The 13004-nt window shown below is 42.0% G+C and overlaps 1 protein-coding gene across 3 annotated transcripts in view; it reads left to right on the forward strand.

Moving 5' to 3' along the window:
- Window positions 1-735: 735 nt before the first annotated feature.
- The window catches only part of XKR4 (XK related 4), a 430037-nt gene continuing 417768 nt past the window's right edge, over window positions 736-13004 (forward strand). For all 3 annotated transcript variants that reach the window (XM_064384193.1, XM_021672230.2, XM_064384192.1), the window contains exon 1: window positions 736-1599. In XM_064384193.1, the coding sequence (XP_064240263.1) occupies window positions 791-1599 (809 nt within the window). In that variant the 5' untranslated portion in view covers window positions 736-790. The remainder of the gene's footprint in view (window positions 1600-13004) is intronic.

A 13004-nucleotide genomic window follows, 5' to 3' on the forward strand; every position in this document is an offset into this window, starting at 1 on the left:
GCCACACCCGTCCGTGCCCACTCTCCGCGGTCCTCCGCGAGGGCTGCACGCGGGGACCCCTCCTCTTGGAGCGCTCCTCCCCCTCCCCCTCCCCCAGTGTCTCTGAAACCCACCCAGCGTTCCCGATATCCCGTGAGTGGGGGCCTTCGACTGTCTCCCTCAGGCCCCCTCGGCCGCTTCTCCCGGCCCCTGGGACCCGCCAGGCCCGTCCCCGCACCCTCCGCCAGCCGCTCCCCTCAGTCCCGGCCCCTCCTCCGGGGCCCTCCTCCTCGCTCGCCCCTCCCGAACCAGGGTGGGAGCGGCGGCAGCTGGAAGAGAAGGGATGAGGTCATCCTCTCCCTCGGAGTCAGCTGGTGGAGGAGAGGAAGCGGGAGGAGGGAGCGCGCGCGAGGGGAGGAGAGGAATGTGCAGGTCCGAGGAGCGCCGCTGCGGCCGCTGCTGCTCCTGCTGCTGGCGGCGGCGGCGGCTCGGGCGGCAGCCGCGAAGCCGGGACGGCGAGGAGCGCGGGCGGCGGGCAGGGGCGCGCGCGGGGCGCCCCGAGCAGCTTGGCTCCGCGCAGGCAGCCAGGCGGCGCTCCTGCCGGCTCCAGGCGCTCCGCTAGCCCGGCCCAGCGCCCAGCCCGGCGGGCGGCGGGCGGCGGCGGCCGGCGGGCGACCGGCGCAGGAGCAGGAGGAGGGGGAGCCGCGCCGCCTGGGAGGGAAGCCGGAGCGAGGCGAGGAGGTGGCGGGAGGAGGAGACAGCGGGGAAAGGTGTCAGATAAAGGAGGGCTCTCCTCCCGAGTGGAGGCATCATGGCCGCTAAATCAGACGGGAGGCTGAAAATGAAGAAGAGCAGCGACGTGGCGTTCACCCCGCTGCAGAACTCGGACCACTCGGGCTCGGTGCAGGGATTGGCTCCGGGCTTGCCGTCGGGGTCGGGAGCCGAGGACGAGGAGGCGGCCGGGGGCGGCTGCTGCCCGGACGGCGGCGGCTGCTCGCGCTGCTGCTGCTGCTGCGCCGGGAGCGGCGGCTCCGGGGGCTCGGGCGGCTCCGGCGGCGGCGCTGGCGGCCCGGGCGGCGGCGGGGCGGGCTCGGCGGCGCTGTGCCTGCGCCTGGGCAGGGAGCAGCGGCGCTACTCACTGTGGGACTGCCTCTGGATCCTGGCCGCCGTGGCCGTGTACTTCGCGGACGTGGGCACAGACGTCTGGCTTGCGGTGGACTACTACCTGCGCGGCCAGCGCTGGTGGTTCGGGCTCACGCTCTTCTTCGTGGTGCTCGGGTCGCTGTCGGTGCAAGTGTTCAGCTTCCGCTGGTTTGTGCACGATTTCAGCACCGAGGACAGCGCCACGGCCGCTGCTGCCTCCAGCTGCCCGCAGCCTGGAGCGGATTGCAAGACGGTGGCCGGCGGTGGGTCTGCAGCCGGGGAAGGCGAGGCTCGTCCTTCCACGCCGCAAAGGCAAGCATCCAACGCCAGCAAGAGCAACATCGCCGCGGCCAACAGCGGCAGCAACAGCAGCGGGGCTACCCGGGCCAGTGGCAATCACAGGTCTGCGTCCTGCTCCTTCTGCATCTGGCTCCTGCAGTCACTCATCCACATCTTGCAGCTCGGGCAAATCTGGAGGTACTGTATCAGGGGTGGGGGAAGAGGGAGGCTTGCTGCTGCTACTACATCCCCACTGCTTTGCTTTTGCACGGAAATCTTTCAGGGTTGCTGTGGTAGTAACCTTAGTCACACTCTTCCAGTTTTTGGGGGGTTTCTTTTGAACTGGGGCTTGCATTTTTAAAATTTGCAATCTCAGCCTGGGGTGGGAGAGAAGTGAGAAGCAAGGGAAGGACAGCAAAGTGGTTTCGATCACCTCTTCCCTTCTGTCTTCCCACTCTGCCTCACTGGCTTCTCACTCTTCGCATGCCACAACCCCCCGCCCCCCATTTTTAGTGATATTGTTTCAGTGAGTAGGAGAGGATTCCTGTCACATCTTCTAAAACTCCTTTTTCATTATGTTGAATTTGAGGTGTGTGTTGCCATTCGGATGGTTTCTTTTGTTCCCTGGGAAAAAAATTACTAATCCCAGTGAGATGGGAGTTGCTGCTGCTCAAAAGTACCCACGTATTAATGATCACTGCTGGAGAAGTGCTTTGCTCAGAGTAAAGATCCCAATAGGCAAATGATTTGTCATACACACACACACACACACACACACGTGTGTGTGTGTATATATATATATCTCCAAGCATGAGTCAGTAAACTTTACAGGGCCCAGATTTACTTTTAGACTGCCCTGTCTGATTATCTTGCTATATCTCCATATCTAATTTCTCATGTAACTCTGAGCCTTGGAGAAGGGGTGGGGCACTGTGTTAACTTTAGTTGTACTTGGCGTCTTCTTTGGCCACTTTGCCGCTTGTCATCTGATCTACCAAGTCTTTTTACACAGGGATCACTTCACTCACAAACTGGAATACAAGGCTAAACTTGGGCGGAGGGAAACCACTGCTTGAACAGTCACTGCATAGACTTAGGAACAGAATGAAATAGTATGCTCAGGAATACATTCTTTTGACTTTTACATGTTATTAGTAGATTTTGAAGCAATATTTTACATTTATAAAAGTACTCGTATGGAAGTCTATAGATTCTAACATCTCAGAGCTTTTTTGGTTTTAAAGTAACATAGTAAATAGGTGGTGTAAGTGAAATGAGGACAATTCCTAGAAAGTACACCAATCTGGGACTACACTCGGTGATACCAGTACTCTTTTTCAATTTTATTTGTGGATATTTTTGTGATAAAAGATATGAGTTGTTGACTATGCCGGAGTATCCCCTGTGGAAACAACTCAGAGGATTTGTGGAATAGAACCACACACTTCTTTTTGTTTATGATGAACAGCCAGGTTTTCAACTGAGAAGAGCAAGTGTGGTGATTTCACAACCTTTCCTGTGACTAGTGCTTTGTAATGCAGACTGAACATTGCCATAGATGGTGACCTTTCAGATTGTGAAACTTTTTTTTTCAAGCAGATACTTTCTGGAAAAGTGATATTTGATATGCAGTCTGACAAATTGGTGTTGGAAACCTTCATACATATTTTGGACTCAAAGGAACTTTTTGAAATGCTGGTTAAGTGTGATAGGTGTGTTTCCCATGGATGACTATTGGGAAGACTTATAGCTAGATGCTCTTCAAGTATGATGAAGGACTTAAGTGCTTAATTTAATTACTGAAGTTACTGAGTGGCTAGGGTGCATCTGATTAGCATTTCTAATCTGATAATATGGTAAATTAAGCTTCACATTCCATTTGTTAACTTTTTCAAACTTTATCAAGATTTGGAAATCATTTACTCTTAACCACATTTAAAGTTTCTAGACTTATATAAATAATGCAAATACTTCTCTAGCCTATTAACTAAAAAACTATACATTATTTTTACAGATTCATACTTCATGAAAAATCTGATACCAAATTCTGTGAACCAAGGGAGTCCTTTTAATTATAGGCGTGTTTACTATACCTTCTAAACCAAACATCTTCCCAATTGAAAAATGATGCTTAATTTTCTCAGGGAACAATATACAGAAAACGAGAAATAATTAGGAAAAGATATGGGCCTGAAAACATCTCAGATAGACCATAGTCACTGGGCCAACGTGTCATACAGAAAAGTTATTGTAGAGGTAGGGGGTGGGGGCGGGGAGAGAAGGGATGGAAGGGTAGGGTTTGAAAGCAGAAAGAAAACTGCAGGCTTTCAAACAAGTGCATTAACTGACCCCAGCACTTGGAGAAACTGTGGTCACACATGGCTCCTTTTACTTAAGCATTTCTATAGTATTTTCCTTAGAGACTTTGAAGTTAATACTAACAATGTGTGATCATCTAGGAGGAAATATTATAGTTGGAAGTATTATCAGATATCATATTTTGGAAATATTGTCAACATTTTCAGAATAATGTGTTTTGCAGTTAAGTTTGAATTATCATCTAATGTAGTCTCAGATTCTGGTTAAGATGTGGGGGATGCCAGAGTAATCTGGTGAAAGCATGGTCTAAGACTAATCAACCTCATTTTCTCTTTATGAAGTATATATATATTTTAAAAACAAAACTTTAGCCTAATGTAAGAAATTAGAAAGGGATTATAAGAAAGCTTATGGAACTTAACACTCAGATGTGCTCTAATATGTTTCCATTTCTCTGAGTGTTGAACATTTGTATGGAACTTTGGGGTGGTAGATGCATCTTTGATAATAAGCTGATGAAGTGCAACTCATCTCAGATTATTCTGTTAGACTCATCTTAGACACTATGATGCCTTAAATTAGAAGCATCTCTCTGCCTCTTCTAGCTTTTCTTTTCAATACATTATACACAAATATTGCAGAAGCACCAGAGTACTGAGTGGTTCAAAGCACAGAGGTCATTATTCATGTTTTAACATGCTGCTTTCTGTGATCAATAAAATAGATTTTAGCTAGGTTGGTAACTGCTTATTGTGTTTCCATGAAATTCTAATTATTTTAGGGAAGGACCAGATTCTAAAAGCTTTCTGTAGATATAGTATTTTGAAATAACATCAAAGTGTTGTTTAGAAATTGCCATTGAAATATTGTGGATAAGATTTGCATGTATTTATACATGTATTACAATGCAACTGCTAAAAGCAATGATACATATTCATTTTAATTAAAGTTTACTAATGGGAAATTAATGGCAGCTTTTAAAGTCGCAGGAGGTGATGCCGGGAAAGAGCTATTTGAAATAATGAAGTGAATTTTTGCTACCATGTGAAAAGAGCAATTATGACTTTAAAGGAACTATGCCTGTGAATGAATGAGAAAGTACTTTCCTTTCTTATTTTTTTCACATGATTCCAGAAATTACTAAGAGTGCAGTTTAGCCAGTGGGTATCACAAATGCCCAAAGAGAACAGTTCTTTGTCCTCACGCTTTTGATCAATTGCATCCAAATGTCTTTTTCCTTCAGAAATTATGAAGTTTATTCTTAAAATTCTACCTGGATTTCTCCTATGTATGTATATATATATGTACATAGTTAATTGTTTACTAGAAAATATGTACATTGTAAATAATAATCGGGATGATAGAGTGAGGAGCATTTTCACTATTCTTACTATTTTGGGTTTTGATTTCGAGTCTCCGTCATGAGAGTTATGTGGTAAAAATGTGGGGAAAACGCAGGTGTTTTTCTGCTCTTGTCATGCTTACTCTTCCAGAAGGCATTGATGGCGTCCCGTGTTCAAATAGGTTGGGAAAATGACACGTTAAACAAAGTTAAACATATATCTCTACAGCAGGACTTCTCAGAGCCTTTAATAAGCTAAGGTACAGTTGTAAGTTTTTAAAGGCACATCTATTAAGTATTCTTATAGTGATGCATACAAAGCACTTTGATAAACACACCATTCTTAAACTTGGCCAAACAAGAATAATAACAATTTTATCTGGCACTTTAAAAATACACAAATGTTTTTTCTACTTTTAATGCCATCTAAATTTTAAAATAACCTCAGAGAGGTTAAGTAACTGGCTTAACCTTTTAATAGGGTCACCCAACTATTATGTAGTGTAGCTAAGATTAAAAACAGGTCCTGTTTTATCATACAGTCTATGCTTTTTCTGCTGACTTGGCTACCTCTAGATGCCAGCTTGGATAATAATGACAACAATGTATAAAAATAACAATAACCTTCACTGCCGACGGCAAAGTGGGAAAGGGAGCTGCCGTTTAGACAGATTAGAGGGTCTTTCCACTAACACACCAGTAGTTAAACAGTAAAACAGAGACTTGAGCTCAGCTCTTACAACTCTCAGTTCATTGCCTTTCTTGCTACACCGTTTGGACACACTGAGGTTGTTTCATTAAATCCCAGCTAAGGAACATGATCTCTTAGTGGTTTTAATGATTAAATAGCATAATGTATGTGAATATGTAAGAAGTTATTTGCAAATGATAAAGAGGTTCTAGAGTTAAGGAATGGGTAGAAAAACTAGAGAGGATATAGGTTACACCTTTGACTATTGTAAAAGGTGTTTTTTGATTCTGAGTTAGTCCTGAATTCCAATATAGATTAGGCAAGATTGGTGCCATTTGCTGAGTTTATCAAATGGTTATTTTCTGATGTGTTCCCTCTCTATACATATCTATTAATTAGTCATTCGAAATACACTAAGCACCTGCTATGTACAAGACACTGTGCTGGTTACTAATTATTCCAAGGTGAATAAAATATATATATTTCAAATAATCTACTGTCTAGTGGGTAAGACAGAAAAGTCAACAGACCATCTCAATAGAGGAAAATAAGCACTATGATAGAAACTGGAAATGCACACCACGTTGATAGTTCAGGTAAGACTCTCTGGAAAAGGGGATATCTGAGCAAAGGTTTGAGTGATGGGAAAAATCTACTTTCTGAATAAAGTGGGATATTGGCTTTAGAACCTTGGATACAATGTGTAAAGGCAGAAAGGCAAGAAAGAACAAGGCGGGTTAAGTGCATGCTCTATATATGGAGTGAGGGAGGGAGAGTAGCTAGAGAGGAAGATGGAGAACTTCTTGGGCCAGATAATGAAAGGAATTTAGATTGTATTTTGAAGGCATGAAGGAGTCATGAAGGAGATTAAAGGGGGTGAGGATTGTTAACAAAAGTGTTGAAACACTGGTTTATTTAAAGGAATGCCGGAAAGTTGACAGATTCAGAGGCTATGTCATCATTCATCTCTGACTCGGTCATGTGTCTATCATTCATGGAAATTCATTGGCTTCACGGACTTTGAGTTTGGATGTCATTGGGACATATAAATAGACCCATCATAATGGGAGAGTCATTTTTCAGAAAAACAAGTTGGTTGAAATCAATTGTATTTATACTAAAGTAAATTCTTGGCAAAACTTTCTTTGGTGTTACTATTTGAAGAGGGTTTTTTTTTTTTTTTTTTTTTTTTTCCTTAGGATACATTGGGTTTTACCTTATTGAAAGTTAGGTCTTATTATCCATAGAAACATATTTCTCATGTTTATTAGGCACCTTTAACTGCCCAGAGAACTTCTATGTTCTGTTTCTTATTTGATTCTTTGAATGATCTTGGAGGTAACACTTCTGTTTTGCAGATGTGGAAATTGAGAGAGAAAATTTTAATTGCTTTCCTCTTTGGGCCATATAGTTCTGGACAGGTTTTAAGCTAGAACTCAATACTGATATGGGAGGGGTGGGTGCAACATGGAAAATGGCCAATGGTACTGAGGATGTTGAGGTAGAAGAGAAGCCTGAAAGCTTGAGAGCTCCGTGATAAGTACTGAACGGTTGTGACATGGAAAAGGCATTGGACATTTTCATAGGCCCCCGGGACAAAACGGGTGGGACCTATAGGAAGAGATTTTGAATTGATAGAAGGAAGAATTTTTTTAGTAGTCAAAGATATCCACAGATCCACTGGGCTTCCTTGGAAGCAGTGAGTTTCCCATCACTGGAGTGTCTAAGCAATTAGGAAATTAGGTAGAGATGTGGTAGAGAGACTCTCATACAGAGGGAAAGATCATCTTCCAGTTCTGAGATTTTATGATAATCTTTATCATTACATGCTGCTCCAAACATAGTAGACTAAACTTTGCTTTTTTGTGGATGAAAGAAGTAGAATGCATTTTCTTGCAACACTACAATTGTGCCACTTAAAAATCTATTCACTGGTTTATAGATTCAGTATCTTCGTGGAGCATCACGAATCCATATGCCAGTGCTTGCTTTGGCATCGAGATCTCTGAGTTAGCTGACAGATATAAATACACACACAATCAGACGGCTCCTTGTGCATTTACCTGGGTTTCTATATGAATTGGAATAATTTATGTATAAATCTCTATAGTGGGTATATTTATGCGATATCTTTGCAATAACTAGTGTAAAGGTTGTAAATTTCTTCCATTCACTTGAACGATGAGTGTTTACTTCACAAGGATAAACATTTTTATACTTATTACTCCCCAGCAGACTAACTTAACAGAACTGTTGAATGTGGAGCATCTATGTACACGTGTACTATCAGTTTTGAACAATGTCCACAAATCCTTGGGGCAATAGCTTTGAAAGTCTATGCTCAATCTCTTATAAAATGTTTCTTCATGATTGAGTATCCAAGCACACAACTTGCTAGTAAATATGTTTTATATGTTACAGTTTGAATGAAATAGTCCACCTATGAATTTAAAAAACCTCAATCACTGTCTAACAAATAATGGACTGATTCTCCTTTACATAGACTTACTGGCTAATCTGATTAATACATTTCTTTGACTTACTTTAGAAATTTGGATGGAACATTAACTGGACCTATGAAAGCAAGACTAGACATTAGAGTTGGATTTATTATTCTTATGCATTTTCACATGTAAGACTCAGTATGGTGCGAGTCATGAGGTAATGTTTTATCAGTGTGAACTTGTAAAATAGTTCTAATGAGTTATTGGAATTTAGGGAAAATTATATTTAATAATGCTCAATAAAAATATTCTCTTAAATGGCATTGCATGATTCTGACCATCGTAAGAAATGTCTTCAGCCCAGTAACATGATGGTGTCCATGGTAAGTGACAGCATGGCTGGTCAGGAAGGAAGACCATGGGCAAGTTCTCATGAAGTTAGTCTAGTACTTGTGGAATTTAATGTAAAAGAATACATACTCAGGCCAGGCGCAATGGCTCACGCCTATAATCCCAGCACTTTGGGAGGCCGAGGTGGGGCAGATCATGAAGTCAGGCGATCGAGACCATCCTGGCTAACATGGTGAAACCTTGTCTCTACTAAAAATACAAAAAATTAGCCAGGTGTGGTGGCATGCACCTGCAGTCCCAGCTACTCGGGAGGCTGAGGCAAGAGAATCACTTGAACCCGGGAAGCAGAGGTTGCAGTGAGCCAAGATTGTCCCACTGCACTCCAGCCTGGGCAACAGAGTGAGACTTCATCTTATGGGGGGGAAAAAAGAGAACACATACTTAGTGAATATCTACTGATCTGTGAATAGAACCCAGGCACTATTCTTTCATCTTGATGAAAGTGTAGCTAAACTTGCTACTTAGTGGCTTCTCTGAGATTCTAATGGTGCAGTGAATCAGAAAGGTGCAATGCCATCTGGGAGGGATAGGAAAAATCATCCCAGCTCTTTTTGTAGATTACTAGTATTGGGGAAACAGGGGTAAATGAAGCACTAATCACCCTCTGAGAAAAATACAGCTAGAAGCCCAGTTTTGTATTCCTGTTCTTGCTGATGAGATGGAGAAGCTATCTGGCAGGTATTTTTCATTGAATTCTTACCTACACTTGACTGTCTGAAAATATAGATGGAATGATTTTTGGTATTTGTTATGCTTCAGTCTATTCAAAACGTTTACAGCCTCCACTGTTACTACCACCACCACCATCGTCACTGTAATTCTTATCATCATAAAATATCAATTCCACATCTAGTATATGTATAGAACTGATACAGATTGCTGATTGTAGGAGAAACTAGAGAAGGGTTAAAATGAAAATGAATCAGTCCAGAACCCCCTGAGGTGGTCTCAATGACACCATTAGGTCTTTTCTAACCCTAAAATGGAGGGAGAGGGTCATAGTTAGAATGTCAGTGATATAGTTTACTTAAAGAGGCATCTGTCCTTTTGGGAATTGGACTAAATGGGATATCAGAAGAAATGATTTGGTCCCCAGTGGCTGCAGATCCCAGGAAAGCTATCTGACTGCTCTGGGTCATGTGCCATCGTGGGTGTAGTTGACACACACAGCCCAGCTCCTGGAGCCTCACAACTAGGTCTTCTTTTGGTTTCCTCCTTCTGAGTCTTAATTTTTTATCTGTATGGTGTGATTGGTTGAAAACAACATCCTAGGTTCTTTCCAGGTCTAAAGTTCTGATTCTGCTCTTATCATACATTCTTTTCACTTGCCCAGTACCTAGGGTGTATGCACTAGAATCTCTGTAGGCGTTCTAAGGCCACTGTTGAAGGCTTTCTCTGTTTATGTAAGTCCAAGGGGATCTACAAGGGACTTTCCAGGGTTGATAATATTAGTGTCTAAACTCTCAGGAACTGGCATTATTCATACATAGAGAGTCTTAGGTATCTTTATATAATGCAATTAACTTTATGTCATTTCTAAATTTTAGCTATCATCAAATAAAACAATTTTCATTAAAAACATGTATCTATATATTTTAAATGATGTCAAAAGTGTTCTATGTCACTGATTCTAAGATATATACCATATAGACCAGGGAAGCCAAAATTGCCATCTAGATTTCATGTGGTGAGGTATGCACAGCTGGAGCGCTATGATTAACAAATAAGAACAACGCTTCACAGGCTTGAAAGAACTATCCATTATGTCAATGGGAAAATGGTTGTCAGAGCTAGATTTGCGTTTAAATTAAAAGCTTGTCCTGGGTTACACTGTCACTGATTTAATATGCTTAAAATTGGATATAAACTTTAAGATACGACATCCAGGCCTATCCTTATTAAAAAGAGGGATATGGTACACTCTACTAGAAGAAGAGGGCATTGTGTTAGCCTTCCCTGAGAATTCCTTGGGGCTAAGAATTCCCTGGAGTCTAGGTTTTTAGAAATCTGATGTGAAGCTGAACGATTTTTAACCCCATGCCAACATTTCAGATTTAAAATTTTTAAAACCTTTAAGCATCTGCTTTAAAATTATCTGAACAAAGTATGTCAAACTATTTTATCATCTTTATGATTCATAAGTAGGCTGTTTGAATCAGTTCTACTTCTTTTGTTTAATTTATACACATGCCATATTTCCCCGTTGGGGAATCCTTTTATATAAACAGAGCAGTGGGCAATGTGTGGGGTGAGTAAGGATGAGTCAAACAGAGAATCATGCATATATAGAAGTAGGATCTGTAGTGAACATCACTTGAATAAGACTTGAGATGACTGGTTTGACTTCCCCTCAAGTCCACTGTATTTAAGAAGGACAAGGTTGCCTTTCTGAATCACCAATCTGACAGATTTTATCCATGTGAAAGTAGTCTTACTTCCTTTTCCTGCAGTACAGATAATAGTCATGAATAAAGATCTCAGTCTGGGGCTGAATTCTTTACTTTTCAGGTCTTTTTTTTTTAAGTAGCAGAGAGTTAATATTCAAAACAAAAGTAGCAATTGTAACAATAACAGCAACTAAATGATTCCCTATAACTTCTATCATTACTTCATGGCATAGTCACTGTATCAATGTGACAGTGACAATGAGGACATGATCCTTTAGTGAGGTGAGGATATGATTTGTAAAGGCTTTTTTGTTTTGATAGATTTCTAACTCATTAATTAACTTCCTGTGTTACAAAAGTGAAATTAATAACAATCCATTTTAAAAATATAAGCTAGAGAGATCCAAGATGGCTGATGATTAGCAGCTCGGGCATGTACCTCCCAGTGAAAGCGCAAAGAACGAGAGGACGCCACACTTTCAGACGAATATTTGTTGCTCACGGACCAGGAGATTCCCAGTGGAGGAGCCCCGCGGGTCGCCAGGGCGACTCTTGTGGCCGGCGTGGTGGTTTTGCTGGTGTCTTAGCACGCCAGTTCTTGGTGCAGAGTCCGGAGATTCCCGGGCAGAAAAGCACCAGCAATCTTAACACCACTGTTTTGGCCGGCTCAGTGGATTGCTCAGATTTCGGCGCAGGGAATCAACAAGTTGGACGTCAGAGACCCAGTTAGAAAGCCGGTAATTATAAAGACGACAGACGGACAAATATATAATGAAGGGAAGAAACCAGCGTAAAAAGGTAGAGAATACTCAAAATCAGAATGCCTCTCCCTCTACAGGGGATTGCAATTCCTCATCAGTAACGGAACAAGGCTTAATAGATTACACGTGTGTTCCAATAACAGAAGCAGGTTTCAAAACGTGGGTGATAAGAAACTTCTGTGAATTAAAAGAACTTGTTCTAACCCAATGCAAAGAAACTAAGAACCTTGAAAAAAGGTTTGACGAACTGTTAACGAGAATGGACAATTTAGAGAAGAATATAAGTGAATTGATGGAGCTGAAAAACACAACACGAGAACTTCGCGAAGCATGCACAAGTTTAAACAGTCGAATTGATCAAGCAGAAGGAAGGCTATCAGAAGTCGAGGACCAGCTCAGTGAAATGAAACGAGAAGACAAGAATGCAGAAAAAAGGATGAAAAGGAATGAGCAAAGTCTCCAGGAAATATGGGACTATGTGAAAAGACCTAATTTACGTTTGATAGGTGTACCTGAATGTGATGAAGAGAATGAATCCAAGTTGGAAAATACTCTTCAGGATATCATTCAGGAAAATTTTCCCAACCTGGCAAGGCAGGGTAATATTCAACTCCAGGTAATACAGAGAACACCACAAAGATATTCTTCAAGAAGACCAACCCCAAGGCACATAATTGCCAGATTTATTAGGGTTGAAATGAAGGAGAAAATACTAAGGGCAGCCAGAGAGAAAGGTCAGGTTACCCATAAAGGGAAACCTATCAGACTTACAGCAGATCTCTCAGCAGAAACCCTACAAGCCAGAAAAGAGTGGGGACCAATATTTAACATCCTTAAAGAAAAGAACTTTCAACCCAGAATTTCCTATCCAGCCAAACTAAACTTTATGAGCGAAGGAAAAATTAAATCTTTTGCGAACAAACAAGTACTTAGAGAGTTCACCACCACCAGGCCTGCTTTACAAGAGCTTCTGAAAGAAGCACTATACATATAAAGGAACAACCAATATCAGCCTTTCCAAAAATATATCAAAAAGCAAAGAACTTTAACACAATAAAAAATTTACATCAACTAATGGGCAAAACAGCCAGCTAGCATCAAATGCCGGTATTAAACCTATATATATTTTAATTGGATAAAAAGCCAAAACCCATCGGTATGCTGCATCCGGGCCCATCTTACATGCAACAATACACAAAGACTCAGAGAGAAGGAGGAAGATTTACCAATCAAACAGAGAGTAAAAAT

This window comes from Aotus nancymaae, unplaced genomic scaffold (assembly GCF_030222135.1).
Source record: "Aotus nancymaae isolate 86718 unplaced genomic scaffold, 86718_ANA_hifiasm-v0.15.2.pri h1tg000036l, whole genome shotgun sequence".
Lineage (NCBI taxonomy): Eukaryota > Metazoa > Chordata > Mammalia > Primates > Aotidae > Aotus > Aotus nancymaae.